We start from the raw sequence: 26,352 nt of genomic DNA, 5'->3' as shown, positions 1-26,352 counted from the left end.
GTTCTATGTTTTTCTGTCAGGTAGGTAGCAATTCTGTGTTGAACTATGATGCTAAATACCGCTATATTAATAATTATTTGTATTTCAGGAGAAGGGATTGGCAGTCAGCAGCATCTTAGTTCTACATTAATCTTAAGGGTCTTACTGATACCCTGTTAAGACAAGGACATGGTGAGCCTTACTCTGCTAGCCTGTTCCAGACGTGTCCTCTTTCAGGGACAAAGACAGAGGATAAAGGTGTTCAGAATTAAAAGCTCACCAGCAGGAACACTCCCAGTAGCCATAAAAAAGGAGGGAGTCTGCTACAGAAATGATCAGCTGCCTAACAGGGTAGAAAGCTAGAGATGGATCATATAACCTTGTTTCACTGCATGTCAATATTGTTGAGGCACAGTATTGCAGGAGAAAGGGTACCATGAATTATTTTATTCTTGGAGCGCTCTGAGTTTTGAGTATGGGTTATAACATGTTGTTCCATGTCCATGGACCAAAAACAGGATTGGAGAACCCAGGAGCAGAGTCTGATTTAGTTACTCTGCTCACAGAAACGAAAGTTACTGTTTTCTCTCTTGGTGGACAGTAATGTCTTTGTTAGATGTATAGAGATTCCATCATTCCCACTTTCCCTAAGTACTATCATTTGCTTCCCCTCTAAAAGGAATTCCTAGTAACAATGATGTCCAAGTAGTAGTGAATCTTTCCTATCACAGAATTGGACAAAAGCCTTTGGTGCACAAGAAACATCCCAGTTCAAAACTAGCCCATTAAGCAGTTGCTTGCATTTTGACAGGTATTCTGAGGTTCTCAAAGGGTGGGAATAAGATCAGTTGAATCATTTGGTCAAGCAACTGGAGAAAATGGACTGGCAGGTAGAACTCTTTCCCTTGCTTCTGTCTGACAGTCCAGTCAGACATCATAAAACAAGCGCACTAGTTGGTACCGGATCGAAAATGCAATCGTGCTGCCAAGGACCTAGGTAAAAATCAGACACATAACAGAAATGTTATACTGTCAAATGGTTTACAGGCTATCAGATTTCTCCTTTCCAAATGGATTTGTTAAGCTTTCCAGCATGCCTCGTTTCATAAAACAGCAACAAAAAAGCTTATGTCAAAGCTGAAATTCAGCATCCTTACACTAAGGTGTTGTCAGGACTTCTCTGCTGTGACTGGGATGAAGGTAAAGTGCTATGTACTTTCCTGTCTTCTCCCATCCCTGATGTCATCTGCCTGTACCCTGTTCAACAGGCTTTTGTTGAAAGTCATTCCTCCCAAACTGGAATCTGGCTAAGTGTCTCTTTCCTAGTAAGAATCCCTTACCTTAAATCTGAAGATAAAAAGAACGATTTTATTGAGGACAGTTAACCAATGCAGGTCTTTCCAAAAGCAGTGCTTTTACTACCCTGTGCTCGAGAATTCACATGCTGAATAGAGGTGGCGGCAGTATTTGTGAAACATATCCTTGTGCTCCAAGTGGCTTCAAAATGCTCCTGCATGCCTCTCAGATAGAGGGACTGCTGAGCCACGTACCATGCTTATACAAGTCCACTTGCCTGCGATAACTCTGAAACTGTTATTTGGTGTTACTGGAAAACAGGAACATCCCAAAAGGCTCTTTTGAGTCAGTGACAAGGCACTCTGCTGTCCTCATGTTTTTCTTGCAACCAATGACTCGTGCCTGGGGAGTCTTCTTAAGCTAACCATCTGACATTTTTTATAAGCTCTCAACGAACAGGCAGGTGTGAATTTCTTTCCTCGAGGTGTATATAAGGCCTCTTATTCTCCCCAAGCTCCATAGCTGAACTGCACCTTGTGTGCAGTTGATATTTTACTTTTCCCCTTAAAACTCTTGAGACTGGCTTGGATCTCTTTCTGTTGCAGAGTACATCTTTCTACTGGAGGAACCCTTTGTCTGACCTGAATGAGTAGCAACAGGAGAGTGAGATTTCGCTCGTGGGTGGGTCCGATCAGCTTTATGACAAAATTAATAAGTGTCAAATTATTGCATTCGGTGTATTCGCCATCTTCATCTGTTCCACTCCTCACATCTACTACATGCAAGATCTTGACTACCTGAGGAAAGAAATATTGCGTGCTATTTCACCAGGTATGTTGATGTTCACTGGCTAATCTTGCTCAAGAGCTCTTTTACTGTACCATCCCTGAAATCCTGCTTGTGCTCTTACTGAAAAGATGGGACAGACTTATTATGGTCACTTATTAGGGCACTTCTGTGTGTGGTTATTCTGAAAGACTGATTATTAACACAATCAAGTGAGTGTGAGGGATGGTAACAGACTTTCTCCAAGATTTGAGCCGGGCAGTAACTACTGAACCCAGAAGTTCTGCATTTTCTCCCATCCTGTTTCTCTTATACTTCAAAGTGCATCTGAATTTTGAGTGTTTTCCACATATTACCTTCAGAATGTTTGTTCCCAGGGTAGAGAGGCTCTTAGTTTTGAATTTGGAGTAGCTCATCTCCAACTTCCCTGTACTAGGATTAAGCCTAAAAGAAACATTTAAAATTTAGTCCAGATACAACAAGGAGATAGAGAGATCACTTTGTAAGGAGATTTAGATCCATAGCTGAGAAAGAAATCCAGTGGTGGAAGAAACAGGAATAACCTAATGTACTTAACAGCTGCTGCCATCTAGCCCCTCAAGTGGGGCAAAGAAGACTCCTTCCTATTGCACCCTTAATATATGCTGTGTAATTTAAAGAATAAAACAGAATCTGACATCTGCACAGATAATTGCTGATGTGGCATAGTGCTACAGAATGCTTGCTACTATGAAATCTTAGCAGATCCCACTGCTGCAGCATTAAAAGCAGCCTGTGTCAATTTCTCTCGAACTTGTAGGTTAGAATTGTCATGTTCTAACCTTGTTAAAAATCATTCTGTATCTGAGGAGTGGGCTAGTCAGAAAAGTTCACTTCTTTGAGAAACCTCTACTGTATGATCTGACTGTAGCTGGCAGAGTGAGCTGCTGTCTTTTAAAGAGAAAACATACTTTCATGGCTTTTTAAAAGAGCACCTTCCACCACCTCTCTGAGCTGGTGTTGGAGGTAAAAGATACAATTTGTAGTACTATAGGTCACTTAGTACATTACCTTGGTAGCCGGTGACGGGGACAAGGAATGACGTGGAAGAGTTGAGGCAATGAATAGAGGAAGTTGAGTACTTGCGGGATGAAAAAAAGCAGCATTGTTTTGCTGAAGTGTCCCAAGATCCCCACTACAGCAAAGGTCATGCCAGCAAAGTAGCAGAAGGTGTCCCCGACAAACACTTGAGATGGGTACCTGCAATACATGGAGCAGAAAAGCAAAGGTCTGACATGATTGCTATTGCCACAAAAACAACTATTTAAAACCACTGAATGTATGGCCACATCACAGGTTGGGGCCAATGGGGATCTGCAGCAGATCTACACAGTAAAAACAACTGTAGGTATTTATCCTCAGAACTGCAGGACTGGGACTCACTACCTGACTTGCAGAGAAGATGGTATGTAAAGACAGCCAGTGAGGCACAGGAGAGAGTGTATTCTCTGTGTTTGGGTGAGCTGGTGTGACCACAATTGTTCTAATACAAAGAAAAACTACTGCTCCATCGATGCTTTGTGTTCTTCGTTCTGGCAAGAAGCCTCTCTACACTACAGCATTCCACCTGCACATTTTTAAGTGGTTTTGTTTGTTCAAAAATGGAGAAACTAGAGAAAAAAGGATGCTTCCAAACAAATTCTGAATGTCTATCCTCTTACCAGTTGTGGTAAAATAGGCCCAGCGTGGTAAAAAAAAAGGGAATCATGAAGTAGAGAGAAAAAATGTGGTCATCTCGATAATCCCCTATAGAAAAAAGAAAAACATGTGTTTGTGATAAGACAAGACTGGTTCATTTTCAGTAATACCAGCTATTGAAATCTAGAATTCAGTCTCCTGTTGCTTTTTGTGCCCACAAATGTTTGGGTTTTTTTCTTACCATTTAACTCTACAATATTGAATATGATAATGGAAGCAGCTATCACCAGTGACTGTCCTGCTTCAATTCCATTAATTCCAGCCAGAATGTTGATGGCATTAGTGCAGAACACTGCTAGCATACCCATGTACACGTAGTAGAGGATACCTGCAGAGCAGAGCAAGCCAAATGCTTTAGTATTTGGAGCCAAAGCACACCCTAGACCAATTCACTGAAGCTCTCACTTCCTGCTTTATACAACAACCTACTACCCAACAATCTCAGTGAGTTTTGATAATGGTAGCTTACAGATAAGACTGCTTCTTCCCGTATGACTTGGTTGTCATGTGTACATACATGTATACATACTGTGACTGCGGCAAACTACTGTGACATGGCAGCCAGCTGTAGTGCTGTTTCTGTCTTTCTAACATTCTGGTGTTACCAGCCATGTGCTGTGTGCCCCAGTAGTCATCCGTATTGCCAGGATCGTGGGAAAATGATTGGTGCCTGTCTATGCGCAGCTGAATGTGTGCTGGGTTTCTCGATATTCTTTCCAACCTAATGTTTAGTGGGTAGAGTGCCACTCTCTTACTGGTTACTTAAACAAATCCTTAGTCTGCTCCCTCTGCAGCACAAAGTGCTTCATGTGATCCCTTCCACTGACTACTTTCCACGTAGATGACGGCTTCTGGTGATTCATAACTTACCCAGGTCCAAGTGCATGCCCAGTAGCATACGGAAGGGCTTAGGCACCACAATGGTCGTGTTCCCAAAGTTGGTGAAGTAAACCATGAGCAGTGGGAGGGAAGCCATGGTAGGAAGAAGCAACTTGTGGCGCCAGCGCAGGTTCAGAACATCATCTGCAAAGCCCAGGAAAATCATGCAGCAGATGGCAAGGAGCGAACCGATGAGCTCCACGAACTGCAGGACAGAGAACAGTGGTCACCGGTGGCCACTCCCTGCCCCTGCCTGCCACGCTTGCAGCACTAGACGAGCCTCACCTCGTCGTGAGGAAAGGCCGCGCACTGCTCCTCCACGAAACATCTCAAGAAGGGCACGGGGATGAAGCAGAAGAGGATGATCAGGAACACAGCACCGCTGATCACTCCCTGTGCTTCGGGTCTGGAAGGTAGAGTGGGGGGGGGGGGGGAGTCAGCCGTGCCCGGGCTGGCCCCGCGGAGCGGCTCTGGGGAGCAGCGCTACTCACACGGGCCGCCTTGAGGTCTTGTTGAGGTCCACCCCGAAGAGCCGCGCGGCGAGGAAGTGGTTCGTGAAGGCGGGGATCAGCGTCAGCGTGGCCGCGAAGCCCAGCAGCGACCCGCCGAGATTGATGAGAAGCGGCACGGCTGGCCAGGCCGCCATGGCCACGACGGGCGCTGCCCCTGCCAAGGGCGCGGAGCGAGGCCGGGCGGGGGGCGCCGCCCACCGCCTTCCCGGCGGGCGCTACGCGGGCGGCGCCGGATGAGCGGGGCCCTCGCGGCCTATCGGGGGCGGGGGCGCCATCTTTAGCCCTGGCATGAGCTTCCTGCCGGCACGGAGCTCTGCTTGCACGACGGCCGGGATCGGTAGCGATTTCAGCAGCCCTGAGGGCGTGGAGGCGCCTGTCCCCGGTGCTGAGGTCTGCGGTGCTCCTCCTCCTCCGCGGAGCTCCTTCGAAACTCTGCGCCGGGAGCCGCACTCGGACTCCGCCACGGACTCCGCCCCGCAATGCCCGCAATCGCCATGGCCACCTTGCCCCCCGCCCCTCCGTTTGTCAGGTACGTCACTTCCTCTCATTCGGGGAGCGGGTGAGCTCCAGTTGAGGGCGGGCGGCCCGCGGCGCGCGGTAGCGCTGAATGAGCGATGGCTCCGCCGGCCTCCCAGCTGGAACCGCCTTTTGCCCGGGTCTGGGGAGTGGCGCTTGCGGTCGGCTGCCGGCGAGCCCCGGCCAGCGCAGTCACCGCCAAACGCCGGGGGGGGGGGGGGGGGGGGGGGGGGGGGGGGGGGGGGGGGGGGGCGAGCCATGTTACCGGGGTGCAAAATGCGCGAGAGCGGAGAAGTGAGCAGCCGTCGGGTTCGTTTCCCCACGGGCTTCCTGATGTCGGGAAAAATCAGTAAAATACCTTAAGGGAGGTTTTTGGTTGTCAGGGAATCTGTATTTGTTGTTGGTCCCTCGGGGCATTTTTAGGGGGTGGGGAGGGAAAGGCAGGATTAGGCTCAATGTTCATTCACTGTTTTGTTCAGGTGTGAGTCGGTGAGCAGAGGGGTGACGCAGCAGAAAAGTCCGGTAGCAGGAAGAACTTTTACGTGCCCTGCACCTGTATGGCAACCTGAAATGGTTTCTGTTTGCTTTTATCTGGTTTTTCTGATGGCTTTATGGCCACCTAGAGCTGCTGCTGTGTTGAGAGGCCACCTCTGCTCTGCTGTCTGTTGAACATATACAGAAGTGATTTTATAAACTTTAAATAAACTTTGAGGTGGACGCATGGTACTGCCGGGGAGGAAAGCACAGCACAGAGGTGCAGGGGAGCATGGCTGGCCAGAGGCCGCTGCTGCTTTGGGTCGTGACTGTCGGGAGGTAACTAAAACTCGTGTTACTTGCCCTCCACGGCGAGAGTGGCACAATCGGGAGCAGACGAACGGAAAGGTTCCGCCTTGCTGGTGTGTCCTACGTGCCGGGTGGGAATGGGTTACTGGGGACTCCCAGCAGAAAAATGCGTGACGTGAGGAGAAAAGCGTCGTTAATCGAAGCTCGGAAAGCCGGTGGGGAGCTGGGCTTTCAGATAGCGCTTGTGCTCCTATTTCAGTCCCCCAGAAGAGAACGCTCGCGGCAGCAGCCGTGAGGTTTCCCGGCCGCTCAGACCAGGTGCCACAGCCAACCCGCAGGTACGGGGCGGAGCAGCGGGCGGTGGGTGCGCCGCGGCTCGGGCGGCTCCGCCGGGCCGCGGGGGGCGCGCGCGCTTCGCCGCGCCGGAAGGAAAGAGGCGGTCGCGGGTGCGCGTGCGGTGCCGCGGGGCTGCGGCGGGGCCACGTGCACCCGGTGCCGCGAGCGGCGCAGCGCCGCAGCTCGCCCCCCATGCCCGCCGCGCCGCCGTGAGCCCTGCGCACTGTGCCATGGGGCCGGACCTGGGCTGGGCCGCGCTGGTGGTGCTCTTCGCCGCCTCGCTGCTCACCGTCGCGGCCTGGCTGCTGCAGTTCTGGCGGTCCACGGCCCTGCGAGCGCTACGGCGTCGCGGAGCGGCGGCGGAGGAGGCCGGGGCCCGGGCGCTGCTCACGGCGCTTCTCGCCCTCAGGTCCCTGCGGGAGCAGTGGCAGCGAGCTTGGGTGCGGGCTCTCAACAGCCAGGCGCGCCGGCACGGGGTACGGCAGGGCACGAGCAGGGGAGCGCGGGGAGCAGCAGCGAGGTGAGGCGGGCACACCCGCCAGCTCTTCGTTCGCAGGTGCCGGGACAGCCTTCCCCGCAGGGCGCTCCGCCCGGAGCAGCCGTTAGGCACCGGGAGCCATGCTGACGGCTCAGTTCGGCCTTCGCGGGAGTGTGCTGCGGTGTGCGAGCGCGGAAAGGGCGGAGTGGGTTACCACCCGTCGTTTGACGCGAGTTGGGGTAATAGTGCAGTCACTCTGATGTTTCCACAGCAATCTCTTCGAAGTTTTCTAGTATTTATTTTCTTTAATCTCCAGTATTACCATTGTATTATCTGTCTTTTTGAAATTCACGAAGGAGAGTTCGCCTAAATGATTCTATATAGGAATAATTGCATTATAGTTTATGTAGCCTGCAAGGCAAGGACTTAATGCCCATAGAAACTGTGGTCCAAAGCAGTCCAAAGTCTATTGCAATCTCCTTTTTTTCCCGTTGTGTGAGTGGGAAGGGGTTGCCTTTCTGTTAAGTTGTATGGGAAAATCAAGAACTAAAAAAGATTGTCATGTAGCTAACATATTTGAAGAAAAAGCAGTTAAAGTCTTGAAGAACTTGATGCAAACTTGTGTTTGAGTTTTCCAGCAAGATAGGAAAAGTATCTCCCTTTTTGACAAAGTGACAAATTCTAGGCTGAATTCAATGTAAAGTGCCTTCCCCATTGGGCTTAGTGCTTCCCCTGTAGAAACTCACCTTCTGCTTCCATGCACCTCTCATCACAATGCAACAGTCATCGTGTCAGAGTGTCACCAGTTTCCCATATCTGATATGGCATGCTTTTCTGTCGTGTTGAATTACTCAGATTCTCACAAAGTGACTTGAATGTATAAGTTCTAGAATTTAGGACTCATGTAAAGGGAAGATTAGCCGGTGGCTGAATTGGCATGGAGAAACACTTGAGTTTCTGCGGCAGCTGCTCCTTGTCTGGAGCACGTCTGCTCAGGAATCAGAATTGCCTCAGTGAGTTGTTGGGTGTAAAAGCTGTTCTCTGAAGTGGGGTCTGGCAGTTGTCCTGGAGAACTTTGTCTTATGTGAGATTCTGGATGAGATTTGGACTTTTCTGGAGGTGCTTATATCTGTTTGTGAATTCAAGCTTTAACTGGATACCTTGTTTCCTTTCTCTGTATGGATAAGCCGAGGTGGGTAGAATTACAGTGTGCAATAGTTCTGGGTGCTGACCGGATTTGTGAAAACATACCAGAGTGTCTCTGGGACCCCACATCATTCATCCTGTTTGAAACCGTCTGCTTGGCTCTGACTACTAATAGACTACTAGAAAACTAAAAGAATGTTCTCTTTGCAGAGTTCAGTGCAGATCACATTTGAAGAGAGTCCTCAGTTACCACAAGCCGCAAATATAAGTTGTGTGACATGCAAGGGACAGTCTGACCACAGCATGGTAAGGCTTTGCTGTTCTGAATTGTACAGTGTGGTGTTACTCTGGTGTGTTCTACAGAGACGGCTGAGGCCTTTTTGATGGAGATGGTGGAACCAGGGAGGTTTGGGGTAAGATCTCTTTGAAGGAGTTTGGAGGCTGGTCTGGAGCTGCTCATTGATGAGCTCTGTGAGGGAAGATGTGTTGGTGGGGCCAGGGTGTATGAATACTGAACCCAAACATCAGGGTCCTACTGTGGAGAGCAGAAGAGAGCTCTTGTCACAGTGCAGGGTCTGTAGTGGCAGGTTGGCAGCATGCAGCTTGGTGAGAATAACATGGCTGCCTCTTGCCAGGATATAAAACTCATCTTTTCCTTTTCTTTTTAGGTGCTGTGCTGCCATCTGTCAGTTGAAGCTGTGAAATTCCCTGTCTCTGTTACTCAGCAGTCCCCAGTTGCTGTTTCTGTGGACACGTATCATGTCACTTTGGCTGTGCTGCAGGCTCAGGTAAGGGTTGTAAGAAGTTAGACATTGACCTTACTCCTCTGTCTAGTCCCACACTAATCGAGGAGGGATGACCTGATTCAGTGCAAATAAAGGCCTCATTGGGATGGAAGAAGCAGTGTGCGGTCACTGACATTTGATGAGGTGGCAAATATTCCCAACGTGTATGCCAAGTCTGGTTTTCTGAGTCTTCAGCTGCTGATTTTGGCTATGAAACATAGCTGTAAGAAATTCCAGAGAGTTTTGAGACATGGCAGCATTCTGTACTGTGCTTTTAAGTGGATATTTAAGAAGCAAGAATTCAATTCCCCTCATGGCATAATGGAAGGGGAAAGGTATGTCCTGTGGATATGTAAAAGTATGGTGTCCTGGTGGTGGGTGTGAAAAAGAAATCCATGTTGAGGAGTAGCGTGCTTGTCAGTTCCCCTCATTACATTCACAAGAGCACGATACAGCTTTTTCTATGTGTTGACTATCAGAGATATTTCTTCCAGCAAAGAAGCTCTGAAATCGCAGTGGGTTATAACTCCACAGTTACTTTCTGGCTGGATTTGATTCTCTGGAATGGGGTTTTGTTTCCATCATGATGAAGGGTATGAGGCTGGAGATGGTGTCTTGCTTGGAGGCAGTGTGCTCATATGCGCACCAAAAAAAAAATTAGAAAAAATAGACATGGCAAAATTAGAAGTAACTCAGTGGTAGCAGTAGCCAATCCCATGCTGTTGCAGGCAGTTTGAAGCTTGTTCTGGAACCCTTGTGCTCTCGGAAGCTTTATTACCATTTTCAGCCTACTTTTTTTTATCAGGTCATTCCAGTTCGATTTTGTACCTCTGTTCTGTGGTCATCTTTTCCAGAGAGCTCTTTCTTTAGCATGTAGTGTGCCTGCTGCCAATCCAGTTATGGGCAGCAACTGCAGTTGCCTTTCATTTCTGAGAGGTCCCCTTTTTCACATCTCATCCAATTTCTCCCCTACTCACTGACATTTTCTAGGTCTCCTTTTCAGCACCTGGTGAAGTTTTGGTTTAACTGTTCATGTAAGAAGTTGCATGTGGTATTCTAATTGAGATCTTCCTGCTGCTGCTTTATGAAAGGCTGATTAGATTACCACATGCCTGCCTGTGTTTTGGAATACTTCAAGTATTGTGTTCCCAATTGTGCCTTGTCTATTCTGCACACCTCTTGTTTTTTACTTACATGCCCACTGTGTCTCATATCTGTTGCTTTTGTCCAATGACTTTCTGTGTTGCCCGTAAATGTCAATTTGGCAATTGAGAACTATGTTGAATTTCATTATCCAATTTTTACTAGAGCTCTCAGGTCATTTCAGTTCCTGTGTGGTTCTGCCTTTGTGTGTCACATTAATGATGCTTTTATGGGTACATGGGTATGTAACTTTTTAACTGACTTCAGCTAAACTACAGGATGGTATACAGTCTGGTTTGTTGTTGCAGACCCAGATGGGTTTTCAACATAAGGATCACCTCCTAGAGATGCATTGCTAACTTATAAATGGTTGTGCTTACATTTGGCAATGGCTAATTGATGTAGCTCGGTATTTACTGAGCTATTATCCTATGCATTGGTGCCCAGTTGGGCACTTTTGGATTGTACTGTAGGCTTTTTCTTCTGAAAAAGAAATAATGGATCATTTTTCCCACTGGTGGTGCCTGGGCATCCAACAGCAACAGTAAGGAAACCAGATCTCGCTATAGAGCACTGAAGCTTCTGCAGCTGCTTCATCCTGTAGGCCTGGGAACACTTGTGTTCTTATGTTCTGTTTTTTACTGTCATACTGGTGTGAGGGGCTTTCAATTGCTGAATTTGGAATGGGGCAAAAATCACCTAATGTAAACAGAAACTGTTTCCACTATGGATATTTGTTCTGGGCCAGGTGGAGATCCACTTGGAAGAGATACAGAATGAGGGTCTCCTGGTGTCATGGACATTCAAAGACAGACCAGACTTAAATCTTTTGGTTCTTCCGCGACTTGAGCTTCCTGAGGTGAGTGGCTAACAGTCTGAGGCTGACTGTGAGTGGAGGAAGCGAAGAAGGAGAAGAAACAGCTAGAAGGCAGGCTGCTATGGAGAAGGGTTGGCAACTCACTGCCATGGCCCTTTACGGCAGTGGAGGGGATTTTTTCATCCTGAAATCAATACTAGCTCAGCTGTGTCAAAACTGCATCCTTAAGAGAGCTGAAGTGGTACCAGTATCTACTGAAAGCTTTCTGTTTGCATAGGTTCCTCCTGCTGTTGTCAGAAGTAGAGCTGCAAAATGAGCTGGGTTGCCACTCTTTCTCTGTGTGTGTTGGTCTTTGTTTTTTATTTTGTTGGCTTGGTTTTGTTGGTTAAGTTTGGTTGTTGGTTTTTTTTTTTTGAAGGGATTAATTAAGGTTTACGAGATAAATGTAGGGAATCTGTGGGTTAGAGAACAGAATGTGGACGTGCTTGCATTTCCACGGTCCAGATAGGTTGGTTGATTTGTTTTTTTATTGAGACCTTTGTTACTTTATCCCAAGTAGATATAGTAATTTGACTGTTTTCCCATAAGTGTGGTGGCACCATCTCCTGAGGTGATAAGCATGTGCCAGACTATAAAAGCTATATTGTAAAAACTTACACCACATAAACTACGGAAGTAGAGGCTTAGTTTGTCTCATTTAGAAAGCTTGTGTTTGCCTGCAGCTGCTACACAGAAGCTTTAAGCACTGAGGACGGCGAGTGTGGAATATGGGAAGAGTATCTGGGAGGTTGTTACTGGGAGGATGACTGTGTAGCATATTAGAGGCTTGAGAGTCAGGTGGAGCTATAAATGTGTCCTTTCTTTTATGACTTTCCTGCATTTCCTCTTGATTTATGGAGAGAAGGATGAAGGAAGAGCAGATCTGTCCACTATAAAGGATCTGATTGAGGATACCATTGTCAGCACAAAGCCAGCCATGATGGTGAATTTGATGGCCTGCAGCACTGAAGCCAATGCGGTAAGTCACTCTTCTCGTGTCATTTTTGTGCCTCTAACACAAGGCCTCAAGATGCTTATGAGGAATGAGGCTCAGGCAGGAATCCAAGGGTCGAGTTTCACTTCTGGGCAACAGCAGCCTTTACTATCATAGGAGTTTGGATACTGCGACATGGTGCATAGGGATAACTAGAAATTGCTCCCAAGGGCAACTCCTTCCATCTTTTTTCTTGAATGCTGATTGTCGGTCATGTACTTGTGGAGCTGGACTGCCTGAGGTATATCTCTCTTTCGGCAGTCGCCTTTGCTCTGAACACCTAGGCTCTGTTCAAGACAGCCTTTGCAGGCATGGAATGGCCCGTGGTTTGTCATCATCAGCTGACCGTCTGGTTGCCAGCTTGTGCTAGTGCTTGCCACTCTGCTTTTCTGTCTGCTTTAAACTTCTATCTGAAATAACGCAAGGGCCCACTGGAGGTCAGTAGCTTTGGAAACTTGCAGCATCTCTTGATGGTGTTGTGGGTATTCCCCTGTGTTGGTGTGAGGAGCACTTAACAGATACAAGGACGATGCATCTTGCTGTTGTCTGCCGGCGAGTGAACGATAAAGGTATCGGTCTCGCTCTCGTTATTCCTCAGGTACCCAGCAATAAGTTGACTCGAGAGTCCCCGTTTGGACTAGCAGCAGCCCCTCTGGGTTCTAAGCTGTTGCTCCGGAATCTTCGAGTGCTGAACTTGGGCTGCCAGGGGAAGGGAGGTAAGCGTGAAAACATTGCTGATGCACAGGGGCAAGCGTGCAGGTGGCGAGATTGTAGCGAGTGGATGTTTTGAGTGGGTTTGAATGGAAAAGAGGGGCGTGTGCCTGATGAACCATTGCCTCTTGTTGACTAGTGCACATGTGCCCTCTGTCTCTCTGCTGCAGGAGTAGGGGAGATCTGCTGCGTGGCAGAGCTAGACAGCCCCCCGCAGCAAAAGTGGACGAGGCCAATGACAGTGGCAGGTGGCAGTGTCGGTGCTGCAGGAGAGATGGAGTGGAATGATGAGTTCTTTCTGTAAGTGTCTGCTCTCCTTCTGGCTGGCAAAGTGTAGGTGGACCAGCACAGTCTCTGGGTATCATGCTGCAGTAACTGATGTGCATTGTGCAGAGGTGAAGTCTCCACCACAGGGCAATGTCTGTTTGTGCTGCCTCAGTGCTGGACTGCTGATTCTGGCATATGGCCCCAGCTTGCATGCATATTTCTCCCTTCTCTGGACATTCTGTGTTTTAACTGGACGGGCAGAAATGCTGATTGTACCTGCAGCAGGTGCAATAGGGCTGTAGCATAAACAGCCTTCCAGAGAGACTGCCCTCTCAACTTCCTCTGGCAGCCTACACAGCTATGCAGGGTACACAAACCAGAGTTCTCATTTGTGTAGTTTGGTGCTCTAGTCATGTCCTCCATGGTAGTGCATGCTACTGAAACTTTGGAGAGGGTGATGAGATGTGTGAGATTTGAGGGAGGGAAGATACTGAACGAAGTTGGTTGCTCCACGTCTGCTTAAAAAAAGATTGCCTAACACCAGCTGGTCTTTGGTTTCAACAGGGAGTTGGGACCTAGAAGCAAAGAACTGAAACTACAGGTCCTGGGGAACAGCGGCGGAGAGGGATGTGAGTACAAACAGCCATAAGACAGGTTGTAAGACAGGGAGGCAAAAATGCCTAAGGGACTCACTGCGCTTTAAGCTCATGGTACTTCTCTGTCAGTACATGTGGTGACTTCTGCAAAGGATTTTTGATACTTAGCTTTATGTGAGCTTCTGTGACTCTGTGAAGTAACTCTGGGTTCTTTTCTTCTTACCAAAATGGTCTAGATCTGACCTTGAATCAGGAGGTTGCCTGCCCGTCTGCGTTCTGAAGCAGGGAGAGGCATGCAGGATTTTCCCTCCTGTATTAGGAGAGCTTTGCATAAGGCTCTTCAGTGTTCTTTTACACTCAGGTCAAGTACTAACTACAGCATCTATTTTTGATGGAGGCCACACAGTGGTCACCTTTTTAAGGGAGTTGATTCCTGCATTGTTAAAGAGGAGCAGAGGAGCACTGCCTGTCCCTTCTCCCCCTTGAACCATGGTGTTGTGGGGATCTGCTCTGTTGGCCCATAGGGCTTCCCGAAGGCAGATGTCTGAGGTGCTGCGGTCATGTGAAGTGTTTCATTTTTACTCTTCTTCTTGTAGGTGTGCTGCTGGCATCTGCCACGCTTTTGATAGATTCTTTAGGCAAGCAGCCATCTGGGAGACAGGTCTGCTCACTGGCCCCGGGAGCTGGACAGTCACTGACAGCTGAGGCTACCATTACATTGGAGGTGAGCTCATGATCCCACAAGCTCTGCATGCACACACACTCCGGAAGCGTTCATAATGTGAGTCTCTAGCTGGAGACATGCATGTTTGGACCTGAGCTTGGCACAGAGGACTAGCAGACTCTTATGCCATGGAGGGGTGGATGTCACCTGACCCTTGGTCCCTGAGCCTCCCGCTGATACTGTACTGGGGGATGGCTCTTTGGTGCCCAGAGCCCTAGCTTTTGTTGCCCAAACATGCCTGCCTTTCCATCTGGGAAGAAGAGCTCTTCTCTGAGCAGTGCTGCTCTCTTTATAGCTGCTGTTCCAAGAGTGTCCTGCATCTTTGAATGCTCCACATGCCACGTCTCTGAGAACCAGCATCACCCCCACCAAGAAGGTGGAGATGGACAGGACCATCATGCCCGATGGCACCATCGTGACTACTGTCACCACAATTCAGTCCCGGCCCAAGGCAGACTGCAAACTGGGTGAGGCTGTGCAGCAGCAGGTGTATTGTACAGGTGGCTCCTATGACAGCCCAGACTTAGCTGCAATATTCCCATAGCTGCTGATGAAGGCAGTGGCAAAACTGTTTAGCCATCACATCTGGTTGTTGCAGGCTCATGTTTTACGTATTGCTTTTGGTGTGTAGGTCAGAACATGGGCATCCTTGCTGTTCCACTACCATCTTTGTGGCTGGCTGGAAACTCTTGTGTAGCCCTAGGGGAGAGAACTGATGCAGCTCTGTCTGGTGGGAGGTGAGGGAGGGATGAGCCTCTCACACACCCTTTAGGTCATGGGATGTCTAATGCATATCCTGCCACATAACCTCTGCATGATGTCAGGCTAAGTGTTTAGCTATGCTTTCTCTAGTTTCTTCTCTGCTAAAGAAATTATGCTGAACATACTGAATGTGGAGCCAAAAGCATGTTGATCTGGCTTACTAGGGATTGTTGCAATCTGGCATCCTGATGAATGTGGTGCTGGATATTCCAGGAGGGGGCTGGGAAATGACACAAATGAGGTATTGCTGTGTGTCTGCTCCACAGGACTGCAGCCCAGAAAGGCAACCATATGCTGGGCTGCATCAACAAAAGCGTGGCCAGCAGGTCGAGAGAGGTGATTCTCCCCCTCTGCTCTGCTCTTGTGAGACTCCGCCTTGAGTACTGTGTCCAGCCTAGCGGCCCCCCCATGAAAAACATGGACCTGTTGGAGTGAGTCCAGAGGAGGACCACTAAGTTGGTCCCATACCTGGAACACCTCCCTGTGAAGAAAGGCTGAGAGAGTTGGAGCTGTTTAGGCCAGAGAAGAGAAGGCTCTGGGGAGACATTACAGCAAGCAGCCTTCCAAAACCTAAAGGGGAGCCTACAGGAAGGCTGAAGAGGGATATTTTATAAGGGCATGCAGTGATAAGGGAAGGGGGAATGGCTTTAAGCTGAAGGAGGGTAGATTTATGTAAGCTGTTAGGAAGAAATTTTTCCCTCTGAGGGTCCTGAGGCACTGGCACAGGTCACCCAGGAAGCTGTAGCTGCCCCGTCCCTGGAAATGTTCAAGACCAGGCTGAACGGAGCTTGGAGCAACCTGGTCTAATGGCAGTCTGGAACTCTGTGGTCTTTAAGGTACCTTCCAACCCAAACCATTCCATGATACTGATTTTTTCCTAGTAGGCTTCTTACTGCTTTGTTGCCACAAAGCCTTACATAGCTGCCATGCAGGCTCTCCGACTTCTTGCTTGAGGCTTTTTGGGTTTATGTGTAGGGGGCACAATATGATAGCATAGTTGTGTAAGCTTTGTCTCCACTTACTGGTATCTCGGTGTCTCCTTTGCTGTGAAGATTCACCATCAAGGTCGCCTTCCAAAGTGGAAGTGACTGAAAAGAAGACAACAGTGCTCTTGGAAACCAGCTGTCCTCACGGCCACTTGCCCAGCAGTAGCCGTAAGTGCTTGGAAATTTGAGGCTTTTACTGAAGTTACTGTGTTCCTTGGCCTGTTTTAGAAAGTGGCAGTCTGAGTGTGGTTCCCTGAACTTGCTTGCATTTTCTGCTTCAGAGAATGTCCAAGTGCCTGAGTGAAGGTGGGGGCAGAAGGCTGGTGGTAGTGGTGTGTGGGCAGGTAAAAGACATTCTTGTTTGACTATCCAGTCAGTTGACTATGAGTGTTTCCTTGCTTGACAAGAACTTTCCAGGCTATCTGGACCCAAAGAGCTTTGCTCACCCTGCACTTGGGGCTCTGATTGTGTCTAGAACAGAGCACTGCAGCTGTTTTGACAGTTTGCTGCCAAAGCAAACTATTTGGAGTCTTTGGAAGTCTTTGTTGAGTGGGAGGGGGAGGGTTGGGGTGTATTTTAATGGTATGCCTGGTGGGAAATGAAATTTTCCAGGTACCTGAAAAAGCCAAGAACTAGCTATACAGAGCTTCCTTCATTTTGTTTATTTGGACAAGTCTGTCATAAACTCTGGGTAGGGAAACTACATTCATGTGCATGTAAGTTGCTTATTGCAAGCATTGCCGTCAGCAAGCGACCTTTTGCCTCTGCTGAAGGTTGCTTCTACAAGCATTGGTATTTTTCTTGTGCTCAGGGGATAGCCATATGCCCAATGGCTTGGATCCAGTGGCTGAGACAGCAATCAGGCAGCTAACTGAGACGAATAACAAGACCGCCAAGAAGACACCAACAAAACGTAGTACACTGATCATCTCAGGAGTGTCCAAGGTCTCTGGTGGTTAGGAGCTGCATTTCCAGTCTGGGAGGTTGTTTTTAGGGATGTGGGCGTGAAGCTAACATGTTCAGTAGGGACCAGTGTGGGATGGTTACAGCACAGATGATTGGCTCATCAGAAGCCTTTTGCTGCTTCCCAGTAAGCATTAAAAGGTACCTTGCCAGTCTGCAGGGCAGCTGCCAGTGCGAATTCACAGTGGACAGCTGCAGAAGGGGATGTGGCTGAAATAACTGCTTTTGAACCTTGTGGAGAATATAAGGAGTTCTCCTTGAACTTGTCTTTGGGAGTGAGGGATGTGTAACAGAATGCTTTGTAATCGGCCATGTTCCAGTATATTTCAGCCAAAGAGTGACAATTGTCCATCAGTGCCATCTAGCACTGATGATCTGAACTGGGCCACCCATATGTAGGTGTAGATGGAAGCAGGGAGATGAATGCAGTTGTTTTGATTCTGTCTTTGTGTCTGTCTGCCTCCTAACCCCCCTTCAGGTACCTATTGCTCAAGACGAAATGGCACTCTCTCTGGGTTATGCTGCATCCCTGGAGGCCACAGTGTATGGGGACTCTGATGCAGAGGGCACAGCTGACCGGATGCATGATTTTACCGAATTGTCACGGCAACTGGAAGCATCACCATTGGGACAAAGGGACAATCAGGAGTTGGATGAGACAACGCAATCAGACATCTCTGAAAGACCATCCGTGGAAGATGTTGAGTCTGAAACCGGCTCCACAGGAGCCCTTGAGACGAGGAGCTTGAAAGATCACAAAGGTAAGGATGAACTGTTAGGTAGGGTAGCTAACATGAGCCCGTAACATTAGCTCTACATTAGGACAAGGTGACATTCAGGTTCCCCAAGCAGGAGGTCTGCAGCCACCTTTCAGCATAGCTTAAGAGCAGCTTCTGATGGAGCCTGGAAGAGCCTGCCTTTCTCGTGTGGTTTTTCCACTGGAGTGATTCGAAATACCTTCATTTCTGGGTGTCTGATTGCTGTAGCCTTTTGTCTGGGCTCTCTTAGATGGGAACCCTGTGCAGCCTGTGTGTTATAGAGAACCCCTTTTCTCTCCCTGGACTCCAGGTCCACAGATCAGGCACATGTCTGTAGATAATGATTCATCCTCTGAATTTGGCCACCTGTGCTGTGGGTATGGAGGCCGCTCAGCAGTGTGGATTGTATGGGCCTTGATTGCCCTCTTTCTTTTTCTGTTAGTATCAAAGCAGCTAGTGCCTCTGACCTGGAGTCAGTAAGTACAGTAAGATGTCCACACAAACTCACATCTTTTAAATGATGGAGTGGGCCCCACCCTAGCTGCTGTCTTGACCTTTCCACACATTTGTCAGTTAGGTGGATGGATGGTGCACCATGGATTTTTCTGCTACGGACTTAAATAAGGAAATGCAAATCAAAATCTTGATTACTTGGAATATTTGAGTGGGACAAATTTTGGGGAGCTGAATCATGTTACAACCAGGTATGGTTTGAGCTGTGGAGACCCCTTTTTTGAAAGTCAGTGGGCAGAAGGTTGTGCGACCCATATTCTTGAGACAGCTGGCAGGTGGGGAAGAGAGGGAAAATGGAAAGCAAACCCCCTCTGTAGGAAATACCATTGTAGTGTTATATGGTATGTAGGTTTTGGATGTGTCTTTCTGATCCATTTGAGGTTGAAAGCAATCAGCATCTCCATCTTCTCCTGCTTGTAGGAGTCAGAATGAGCGGTTGGCATTATTTGCTTCCAGACTGGGCATGTCATAGAAGCGGGGGCAGTTGTTCCAGGCACTAGATGACAAAGTTAATCCCTGTGCCCTTGAAACAAGCTGGTCTGAGAGGCCTTTTCCCTCTTGTATGTTCCTCTCAGGGTCTTCAGGTCCAGGTGATCTCACTTGTTTTCCATTTGTATGAGTCTTGACGTTCAGTTAAAATGCTGCACGCTTCCGCTGAGGGGAGGACATCGTGTGAAAGGAAGTTTATGAAGAGGGGACATGGGACGGAATGGTTAGTGAGGCAGCTTGTTGGTGTTGTAGTCTGTCACGAACTGAGACTTTGCCTTGTGTTTGGAAGCTGGGATTAGCTGACCTGCCATGTACTTCTGCCTCTCAGTGTGAAGAGGACTGCTCTGTATCCGAGAATGCCTGGGGGTGTTACTGTCCCTGCAACTTGCCAGTACAGGATGCTATCATGGTTTCTCCTTCCTGTCTCTGCAGTTAACTTTCTTCGGAGTGGTACCAAGCTCATCTTCCGGAGAAGGAGCAAGCAGAAGGAAGCAGGCCTGAGCCAGTCACACGATGACTTGTCCAATGTCACTGCCAACTCCACCACCAGAAAGAAAACTGGTAGCTTCTCTCACCGCCTTATCAAACGCTTCTCCTTCAAGTCTAAATCCAAACCCAAAGGTAGTGACCACACATCAGCTGGTGAGAACTGAAGGAGGGAGAAGCCCATTGGAAAGATTTCTCAGAGATCGTTTTCTAGTCTCTTGTCTTCCCACTCCATGGTATCTGTGACTTGCAGTCCAGTTCTTTCCAACCTTGGCTGAGGGAAGACACCCCAGTGCTTTACACCATTTTGGGGAGTGGAGGTGGCAGACCCAGGACTTAGGTTGTTTGGCTGCCTTGGCTTAGCCTTCTCTGCTTGTTGCACCCCACTGTGCTCTCCCAGAAAATCCAGGTGGCATGCTAATCCCCCTGGGGGTCCCAGGAACTGCAGAAGTGACTCCATGTGTGTAGCTGTTTGGCGTTATCAGGTGCCTCATGGAAATGGGAGAGCAGGTCTCTCAAGTAGCAACCTTCACAGTTAAAATCAAGAAACAATTGGGTTAGTTAAAGTGCTGGGAAGTGTGGGATGTAATCTCATTCAGCTCTTCTTGTGACAGAGAATGATGCAGTCACTGATGACCTAAACACTGTTATTGCTTGTGCATTCCTGGGTTGTGAGCTGTCAGAAGACAGCTGTTAGCTGTCAGAGTTGCAGTTTTCCATCTGGCTCTGCCATTGGAACAGTCTTTGGTTCAGACAGCACTGAGGAACTCCTTTTTTCTGTGCTGTGTTGGTGAAGGAAAAAGTCTCTAAGAAGAAGGAAGTTTCATCCACTGCACAAGTTTTCGTAGAAGCCTGGGTCCTCACAAGAAAGCCTGGTCAGTGCTGTTGGTTTTGCCACCCTGCGCAGCCACTCCATGACAGCACTCCTTCCACATTTGTGTTGTTGCACAGGGAACGGCCTGTACTGAGTGCACACACCAGCTGTTGTATGAGCAGATCCCTTACTCTTGGGGGTGCTTGGGGATGTTGCCAAAGGGCTGCCAGGCTGTCTTCCAGACCTGCTGAGCGTCCGGTCTTGTGCTGTCATGGTTCTCGTGCCAAGGACTGGCACCATGCTGGGGGTGTCGGGTAAGGAATAAGCAAGGAGTATAGTGAAAGGCAGTCTAATGGGGAGCCTGAAGGCACATGGCAGAAAGAGGCAAGAGTTTATGTGTTGTCACTTGTGGGTTTCCTTCAGAAGAGGGAATCTTTCTGGATCGCGTTTGGTATTTCCTTTCTTCTTGTAAACACGATCCACCCCATTCAAACAGAGGGCATTTCTGCAGCAGGTATTTGCAGAGAGGGAGAGGCGTGCAGGGGAAAATAGAATCCCTGTGCAGGAGGAGACTGTCCTAGAGAAACAGTTGTCCAGTCTCCTGGCCCTTACACATTTTATTTATAATATCCCCAGAAGTTCCCTTCAGATAGCACATAGCAATGCTCTTTGGAGAAATGCTGACACCCTGTTAACATGCCTGATTTGAGAGAAACCTCCTCCTTTCCTGTGGGTTGTCAAGTTGAGGAGGTAGGACAGAGGGGAGGAAAAACCTCACAGAAGAGCTATTTCCCAGGCCTGACTGGATTCTCTGCTCTTTCATTAGAGTATCTCCTGTGATGGTGTCTGTTGCCCTTCCTTATGCAGGATGCTGCCAACTGAAAAAAACAGTTATCTTGATCGTGTTTCTTAGAAGGGCAAACCCTGACTTGCTGATACTTGCTGCCATGTGCCATTTCCAAGGACCAGAATGTGTTCGGTGTGTTGCAGCAAAAGGATTTACAGGCAGCTGTTTCTTGCATATTTTTACAGGTGGAGAATGCCAGAGTTACCAAGGGCTATAATTGAAAGTGCCAATGTGTGCTAGCAGGAGGGACTCATGGCTGTTTTTCCTGCTGATTCTTCACATGATTGGGCATGTATGAATCCGAAAAATCGTATTGGTTCAGCTGGCTAATCAGGAACCTCTACATCTGTTTTTGTCTGAGAGTCTTTGTCATCCCCAAGCTCTGTCAATGTCTTTTATCCTTTGTTTCTTTCCTTGTCCACATCGTACTGTGGCTTTGTTTACATTTCAGATGCCAGAGAACTCACTGTTGTTCACTGAGGATCATTTTCATTGATGTGAGTGATCAGTTTGCACTACAGTGCCATTGGAACTTTGCCATGTCTAGCCAGCCACCAGTTTCACATAGCCTTCTTTCACCAGGTTGGTGCAGTGCTGTCACCTGCGGTGCTGTCCTTCTGAGGCACACCCTTGTTCCCAAAGTCTTGGAGTTTGGTTTCAGTTCAGTATTCTCTCTTGCACCATCCCCTACATGACTTGTAGCTATGACAATAGTTTGTGTTCCATTTTTGGATTTTATTTATTCATTTTAACACCATTTCAAGGTACTAAAACTTGAAGATTTGAACCCAGACAGCACCACTTCTCTGGTGGGAGACTGTGAAGCTTTGCAGTAGCTGAGTGGAAGTTTAAATGGAAGAGCCTGTGGCTCTTCAGTTGTGGGTTAATCAAGGACCTGCTGTGAGTCTCATTTTATAGTCCCGTGTTCTCTTCTTTGAACTGTAAGAGCAGCTTGAGCTGTCTTGGTGCAGAGTGGCTGGAGATGAACACCAAGGGTTACCAGTATTCTTCAGAATCAGGGATCTGAGGCTCATGTACACAAGGAGGACTGTGAGGGATATCCATTGTTGTCCTTGTCACTGTAGACTGGAGGCAGGAAAGGCAAGGTTTCTGTCTGACAAACACGTACCTAGATTCTTGACTAGGTCTGGCTTGGAGAAGGAGGTGATAGGAAAGGGAGTAAAACAGAAACTTGAGTTACTCACTGGCCTTTGGGACCCTTTCTAGCCATGTTAAATGGGCGGTTGCTGTCATATATCCATGGCTTTCCTGTTTTGTTCCTGATTTATTTGCTCCAGGCTATGCCTGCCAGTGACTTGCAATGGAGGTATGGTTTTTGATCTTGAACTTGATGCTTCGGAAGACACCTGCATTGTGTTTGGCAAAATGAATGGCACATGGGAAGCATGCCAGTAGGGGTATATCTTCCCTTGAATTTTTAGCAGTGTTTTTTACCACAGGCAGTAAATTGTGCTGCAAATCTGTATCCGGTTAGACAGCTTGCAAAGGAAACGGATGCTGTCAAATGCTGACAGAGCACATCCCCAAACATTAGGTCCTACATCTGCTTGTGTTTCCTACAGGAGATGTATTTTCTGACATTTTGTTGCTTCTCAAAGTCATACAGTGTAGGAGTAGTACCGTAACCTTTTATCTTCTTTTAGATGTTCTCTGTAAGTGCAGACTGTTTTTCAGGGTGTTTGGCAAAAGTGCTGTTTGAGGAACAGAGGGATGGCAGGGCATGGGTCTGTTGTGTGCATTGGAAATTTTTCGGTTCTGATATGCTCCTCATTAACCATGTTGATCTTTTGTCGTCTTAGCTGAACAAGGCTTTCTTTCTGGCCCACAGATTTTTTTCATCCCCTAGGCAGTAGGTGCTGGTTTTGTTAGTCCTGACTATGGACAGCACAGGTGGCTCTTCCTGGTTTCTCAAAGGTGTGAATGGTAATGAATCCACCTCATGGTGGAGGTGTGATTATTGGTGTGAGAAACTATTTGTCTATCCTGATCTTCTCAGATGGAAAGAGAAGGTCACATAGAGTTTTGTTCTCCAGAAGCTGCAAAGACAAAGTCCCCAGGAATTTCCCCCCATGGAATGGCTGCTTTAAGAAGCCTCTTTTCTATTTAATCCTCACTTGTGTTTCTGGCTTTAAGACAGAAGAAATGCTGTTTGAAATCTACTTTCCCTGTTTAACTTCTTCTAGATACCTTGGTGCAGCTGTGGGCTCTGTGGCATTTCATAATGTCTGGGACCACAGAGCACCCCATGAATGGCGCAAGCCACCATCAAACTTCTTAAGCTCAAATGATCTGTGGTTGGCAGATTGTTGTCTCAGGGTAGGCTCACTTATTTGCACTTTGTGAAATTGGTCCTTGACCAAATATATAGTGGAAGAGGAACAGCAGAGCAGTGGGCTTGAATGCATGGAAGCTTCAACCTGCATATGATGACCTGCATTCCGGATGTTATGTTTTGCTGCTGTCTGCACAAGCAGAACAGTGACTTGTAAATTAAGCCAAAGTAGGCATTGTGTTGGGATTGTTTAGGTTTTTGTTTGTTTTTGGTTTGCTTGTAGGGTTTTTTGGTTTGTTGGGGGTTTCTTATTTGTGGGTTTTGTTTGATTTGTTTGTTTGTTTCCTATTTTGGCTGAACAGATTTACTAGAATTTACCTATGCTCTGTATTTTTACTTCTCCAAAGAAAATAGATTTACACTAGCTGTAAGCATGCTTGTAAGTATATTTCTGTCTGGATACATCTTCACCCTATGCTTAGGCAAGGCTGTTTAGGAGTCTCATCATCCACAAAGCCCTCGGTGTTGGCCCAGGAGAGATATCCCCTTGAGTCAGTGGAAAAGGGACACAGGAAAAAATGAAGGGAACCTCAAAACCTCAGTGTTCTGAGGACGCCATAGGATTTAGCATGATGGATGTGTGAAGCCAGAGGAATTGGGTGCATGGATGTGTATTTGCATGTGCTTCTAATTAGAGCATACTCCGCAAATGCCTATACTGGTAACTGTGCAGTGTGACTTGAGGACGACAGTGCCGATAGATGGGACAGGAGAGTGGCCGAACTAGCTTCTGAGGCATTCATATCCGTTTCTTGCACAGACTTCTGCAGGGGCAGATCTGAGCAAGCAAGTCTAATTCCTGCCCCTGTAAGCACCCTCATGCTGCTTATGCAGTTGACTCTTCTAAGAAGAATCCTTTGTTAATAATAGGTTTTTCTTCCCTACAAGTCTCCAAAGCCAGTCTTTACAATTATAGAGATGACACCTCAAATTATAATTAGAGCTAGAATGAAATTGCTAGATATTGTATATATTGTATATATTTAGTATATATTCTGATTGTGATGGTGTGAATTGTGACATCTATATTGTCTCACCCTTCACATGAGACTGAAAATATAAGTTTTTAAAACACCTCTCAGTTGCCCCATCTCTGGGTCAGAAAAGGGTTAAATCCAATAGGTGGGGTTTCAGGCAGCCTGACTGAAATGGGGAAGAGTGAGAGGAGACTGTTTGGGTGGAGAGCAAGTTCAGTGCAGGGGAATGTAATGAAAATTTCTTCAAACCATGGGCACATGCTATTTTTAGACTAGAACTGGGCACATGGCAAATATTTTTGTTACCTTTTTTGGCCTTAGTGATGCAATAGCTTCTCTTGGGCCATTGTTTGCTAAACCTACTGAGAAGTAATTTCTGGGTGGCTGTGGAGATGCTTGAGTGTTTTGAGAGTTATTGTTTGTGGTCTTTTTGCATTGTTCTCTCCATCCCACCTCCCCTACTACAAGGTCAGGGTGAGTCACAGGATAGAGTACAGTGGTGGTCAAACTTCTGGCAAAGGTGTGCTTGTGATATTGCAGCTCCTTTTACAGGCACAACTGCTACTGCTCCACATCACCTTTCCTTGCTTTCTAAGGTACTGGACCAAATACCCACAAAGAATTTGAATTAGCGCCCTCCTTGTGTGTGCTCTTTTGTACTTTGATGCTTTCTGTCTGGGTGGATTATTTTGACCCCACATTGTTCAGGTGGGAAAGAATTGGAACTGTGTAGCTAATAATAATGAAAATAAAACTATGTATGACTAAATGAAGTTCTTGCATCTTTGTAAATCTCGAATTCTGTTGCTGTGTAATGGCTGAATCTGTTAACTTATTAAAGCACATGAAAATCAAAACCTGAGTCTGAATTCATAGTTGGTATAGTGCTGTTTCTCTCCAGCCTATCCCTGTCTTCCCTGAATTCTCCCTCTCAAATGATGGGAAACCGTGTATATCCATGCAAAGGTCTGTAACACCCCAAAACATTTAAAGGTAAGTGTGGAAAAGGGATATGTAGAGAATTCTCAAAGCCTGACAGAAGGCTCACATAGTATGTATCTGTATGCAAACTTTTAGATAAAAAATGATGACTTAGGAGTTCCATAGAATAGGACACAGATACTGATGAGAGAGGAACAGAAGTGTAAACAAGTTTCAAAAGATGGCCTTGCAAATAAGACTAGATATTCTGGGGAAATAGAACTATGAAAGATGCATTGTAGTAGGACCCACGAGGGTAATTTTAGGTGATTGGCTTTAAGGCACTAGCAGCATTATGTGGCAAAAGCTAACAGGCCAAGAAACACTTATAACATATTGTAATTAAGAAATAATTGACTTCTGATTGTGATGGTGTGAATTGTAACATCTGTATTGTCTCACCTTTCATATGAGATTGAAAATGGAATAAAAGTTTTTAAAACGCCTCTCAGTTGCCCCATCTCTGGGTCAGAAAAGGGTATAATCCGAAAAAATTGGTGCCCGTACCTGAGGCAGATTTTTGTGAAGATTTTTGGGATGATTTTGAGGTGATTTTTGAAGTATTTTTGGGGGTAATTTTGAGGTGACTTTTGGAGTGTTTTTGGGCGATTTTTGGGGTGATTCCAGGCTGCTCTGACCTCCTTGAGCTGTGGTAGGCAGTGGAATGAGGGGAGAGCTGCATTTATTTAAATATTTTTTTTTAATAGTTGTATTTTTTTTTAAAAAAATGCTATTTTATTGTGTTTTATTTTTTCATGTTTTTATTGTTTTGTTTTATATTTTAAAAGAGATTTTTATATTTCTTCTAATTTTATATTTTTAGTTTTCTAATTTACTTTAAAAATATTTATTATTTTACTTTTTACTTTATTTTTAATTAATTTTTGATTAGGTTTTTT

General features: G+C 47.0%; 2 protein-coding genes across 8 annotated transcripts; one reads left to right on the top strand and one right to left on the bottom strand.

The window, feature by feature from the left end:
- Window positions 1–411: 411 nt before the first annotated feature.
- Window positions 412–5,673, bottom strand: DPAGT1 (dolichyl-phosphate N-acetylglucosaminephosphotransferase 1). Of its 3 annotated transcripts, XM_063417947.1 has the most exons (9): window positions 5,169–5,670; window positions 4,963–5,083; window positions 4,669–4,882; window positions 3,980–4,126; window positions 3,762–3,846; window positions 3,112–3,300; window positions 2,418–2,505; window positions 1,917–2,072; window positions 412–972 (listed from the first exon to the last, which is right to left on the bottom strand). In XM_063417947.1, exons 1-9 carry the CDS (start codon window positions 5,321–5,323, stop codon window positions 907–909), a joined length of 1,221 nt encoding a protein of 406 aa, XP_063274017.1. In that variant the 5' UTR covers window positions 5,324–5,670; the 3' UTR covers window positions 412–906. The 3 variants fall into 3 exon arrangements, with proteins under 3 accessions (XP_063274017.1, XP_063274018.1, XP_063274016.1); XM_063417948.1 differs by lacking the exon at window positions 1,917–2,072 and having other exon boundaries at window positions 5,169–5,672; XM_063417946.1 differs by lacking the exon at window positions 412–972 and having other exon boundaries at window positions 1,328–2,072; window positions 5,169–5,673.
- C2CD2L (C2CD2 like) lies at window positions 5,580–24,971 on the top strand. Of its 5 annotated transcripts, XM_063417943.1 has the most exons (16): window positions 5,580–5,718; window positions 6,185–6,826; window positions 7,234–7,541; window positions 8,659–8,754; window positions 9,117–9,236; window positions 11,125–11,235; window positions 12,095–12,211; window positions 12,825–12,942; window positions 13,108–13,237; window positions 13,769–13,833; window positions 14,397–14,524; window positions 14,820–14,991; window positions 16,339–16,440; window positions 17,084–17,217; window positions 17,714–17,996; window positions 19,428–24,971. In XM_063417943.1, exons 3-16 carry the CDS (start codon window positions 7,443–7,445, stop codon window positions 19,646–19,648), a joined length of 1,896 nt encoding a protein of 631 aa, XP_063274013.1. In that variant the 5' UTR covers window positions 5,580–5,718; window positions 6,185–6,826; window positions 7,234–7,442; the 3' UTR covers window positions 19,649–24,971. The 5 variants fall into 5 exon arrangements, with proteins under 5 accessions (XP_063274013.1, XP_063274015.1, XP_063274014.1 ...); XM_063417945.1 differs by lacking the exon at window positions 7,234–7,541; XM_063417944.1 differs by lacking the exons at window positions 6,185–6,826; window positions 7,234–7,541 and having other exon boundaries at window positions 5,587–5,718.
- Window positions 24,972–26,352: the final 1,381 nt, after the last annotated feature.

This window comes from Prinia subflava, chromosome 22 (genome assembly GCF_021018805.1).
Source record: "Prinia subflava isolate CZ2003 ecotype Zambia chromosome 22, Cam_Psub_1.2, whole genome shotgun sequence".
In the NCBI taxonomy this organism is placed as follows: domain Eukaryota; kingdom Metazoa; phylum Chordata; class Aves; order Passeriformes; family Cisticolidae; genus Prinia; species Prinia subflava.
Note: the sequence above shows the minus strand (reverse complement) of the source record. Positions and strands in the feature narration are given on the sequence as shown.

What these genes read in the sequence shown, in the direction of transcription:
- C2CD2L (XM_063417941.1), top strand. Translation starts at nt 7,055, where the DNA reads ATGGGGCCGGACCTGGGCTGGGCCGCGCTGGTGGTGCTCTTCGCCGCC. An exon ending in TGGCTGTGCTGCAGGCTCAG is followed by an intron (nt 9,237 to 11,124) that starts GTAAGGGTTGTA and finishes GTTCTGGGCCAG; the next exon opens with GTGGAGATCCACTTGGAAGA. An exon ending in GGGCTGCCAGGGGAAGGGAG is followed by an intron (nt 12,943 to 13,107) that starts GTAAGCGTGAAA and finishes TCTCTGCTGCAG; the next exon opens with GAGTAGGGGAGATCTGCTGC.
- DPAGT1 (XM_063417946.1), bottom strand. Translation starts at nt 5,323, where the DNA reads ATGGCGGCCTGGCCAGCCGTGCCGCTTCTCATCAATCTCGGCGGGTCG. An exon ending in GGCCTATTTTACCACAACTG is followed by an intron (nt 3,301 to 3,761) that starts GTAAGAGGATAG and finishes CATGTATTGCAG; the next exon opens with GTACCCATCTCAAGTGTTTG. An exon ending in TGGGAACAAACATTCTGAAG is followed by an intron (nt 2,073 to 2,417) that starts GTAATATGTGGA and finishes TTCTTTCCTCAG; the next exon opens with GTAGTCAAGATCTTGCATGT.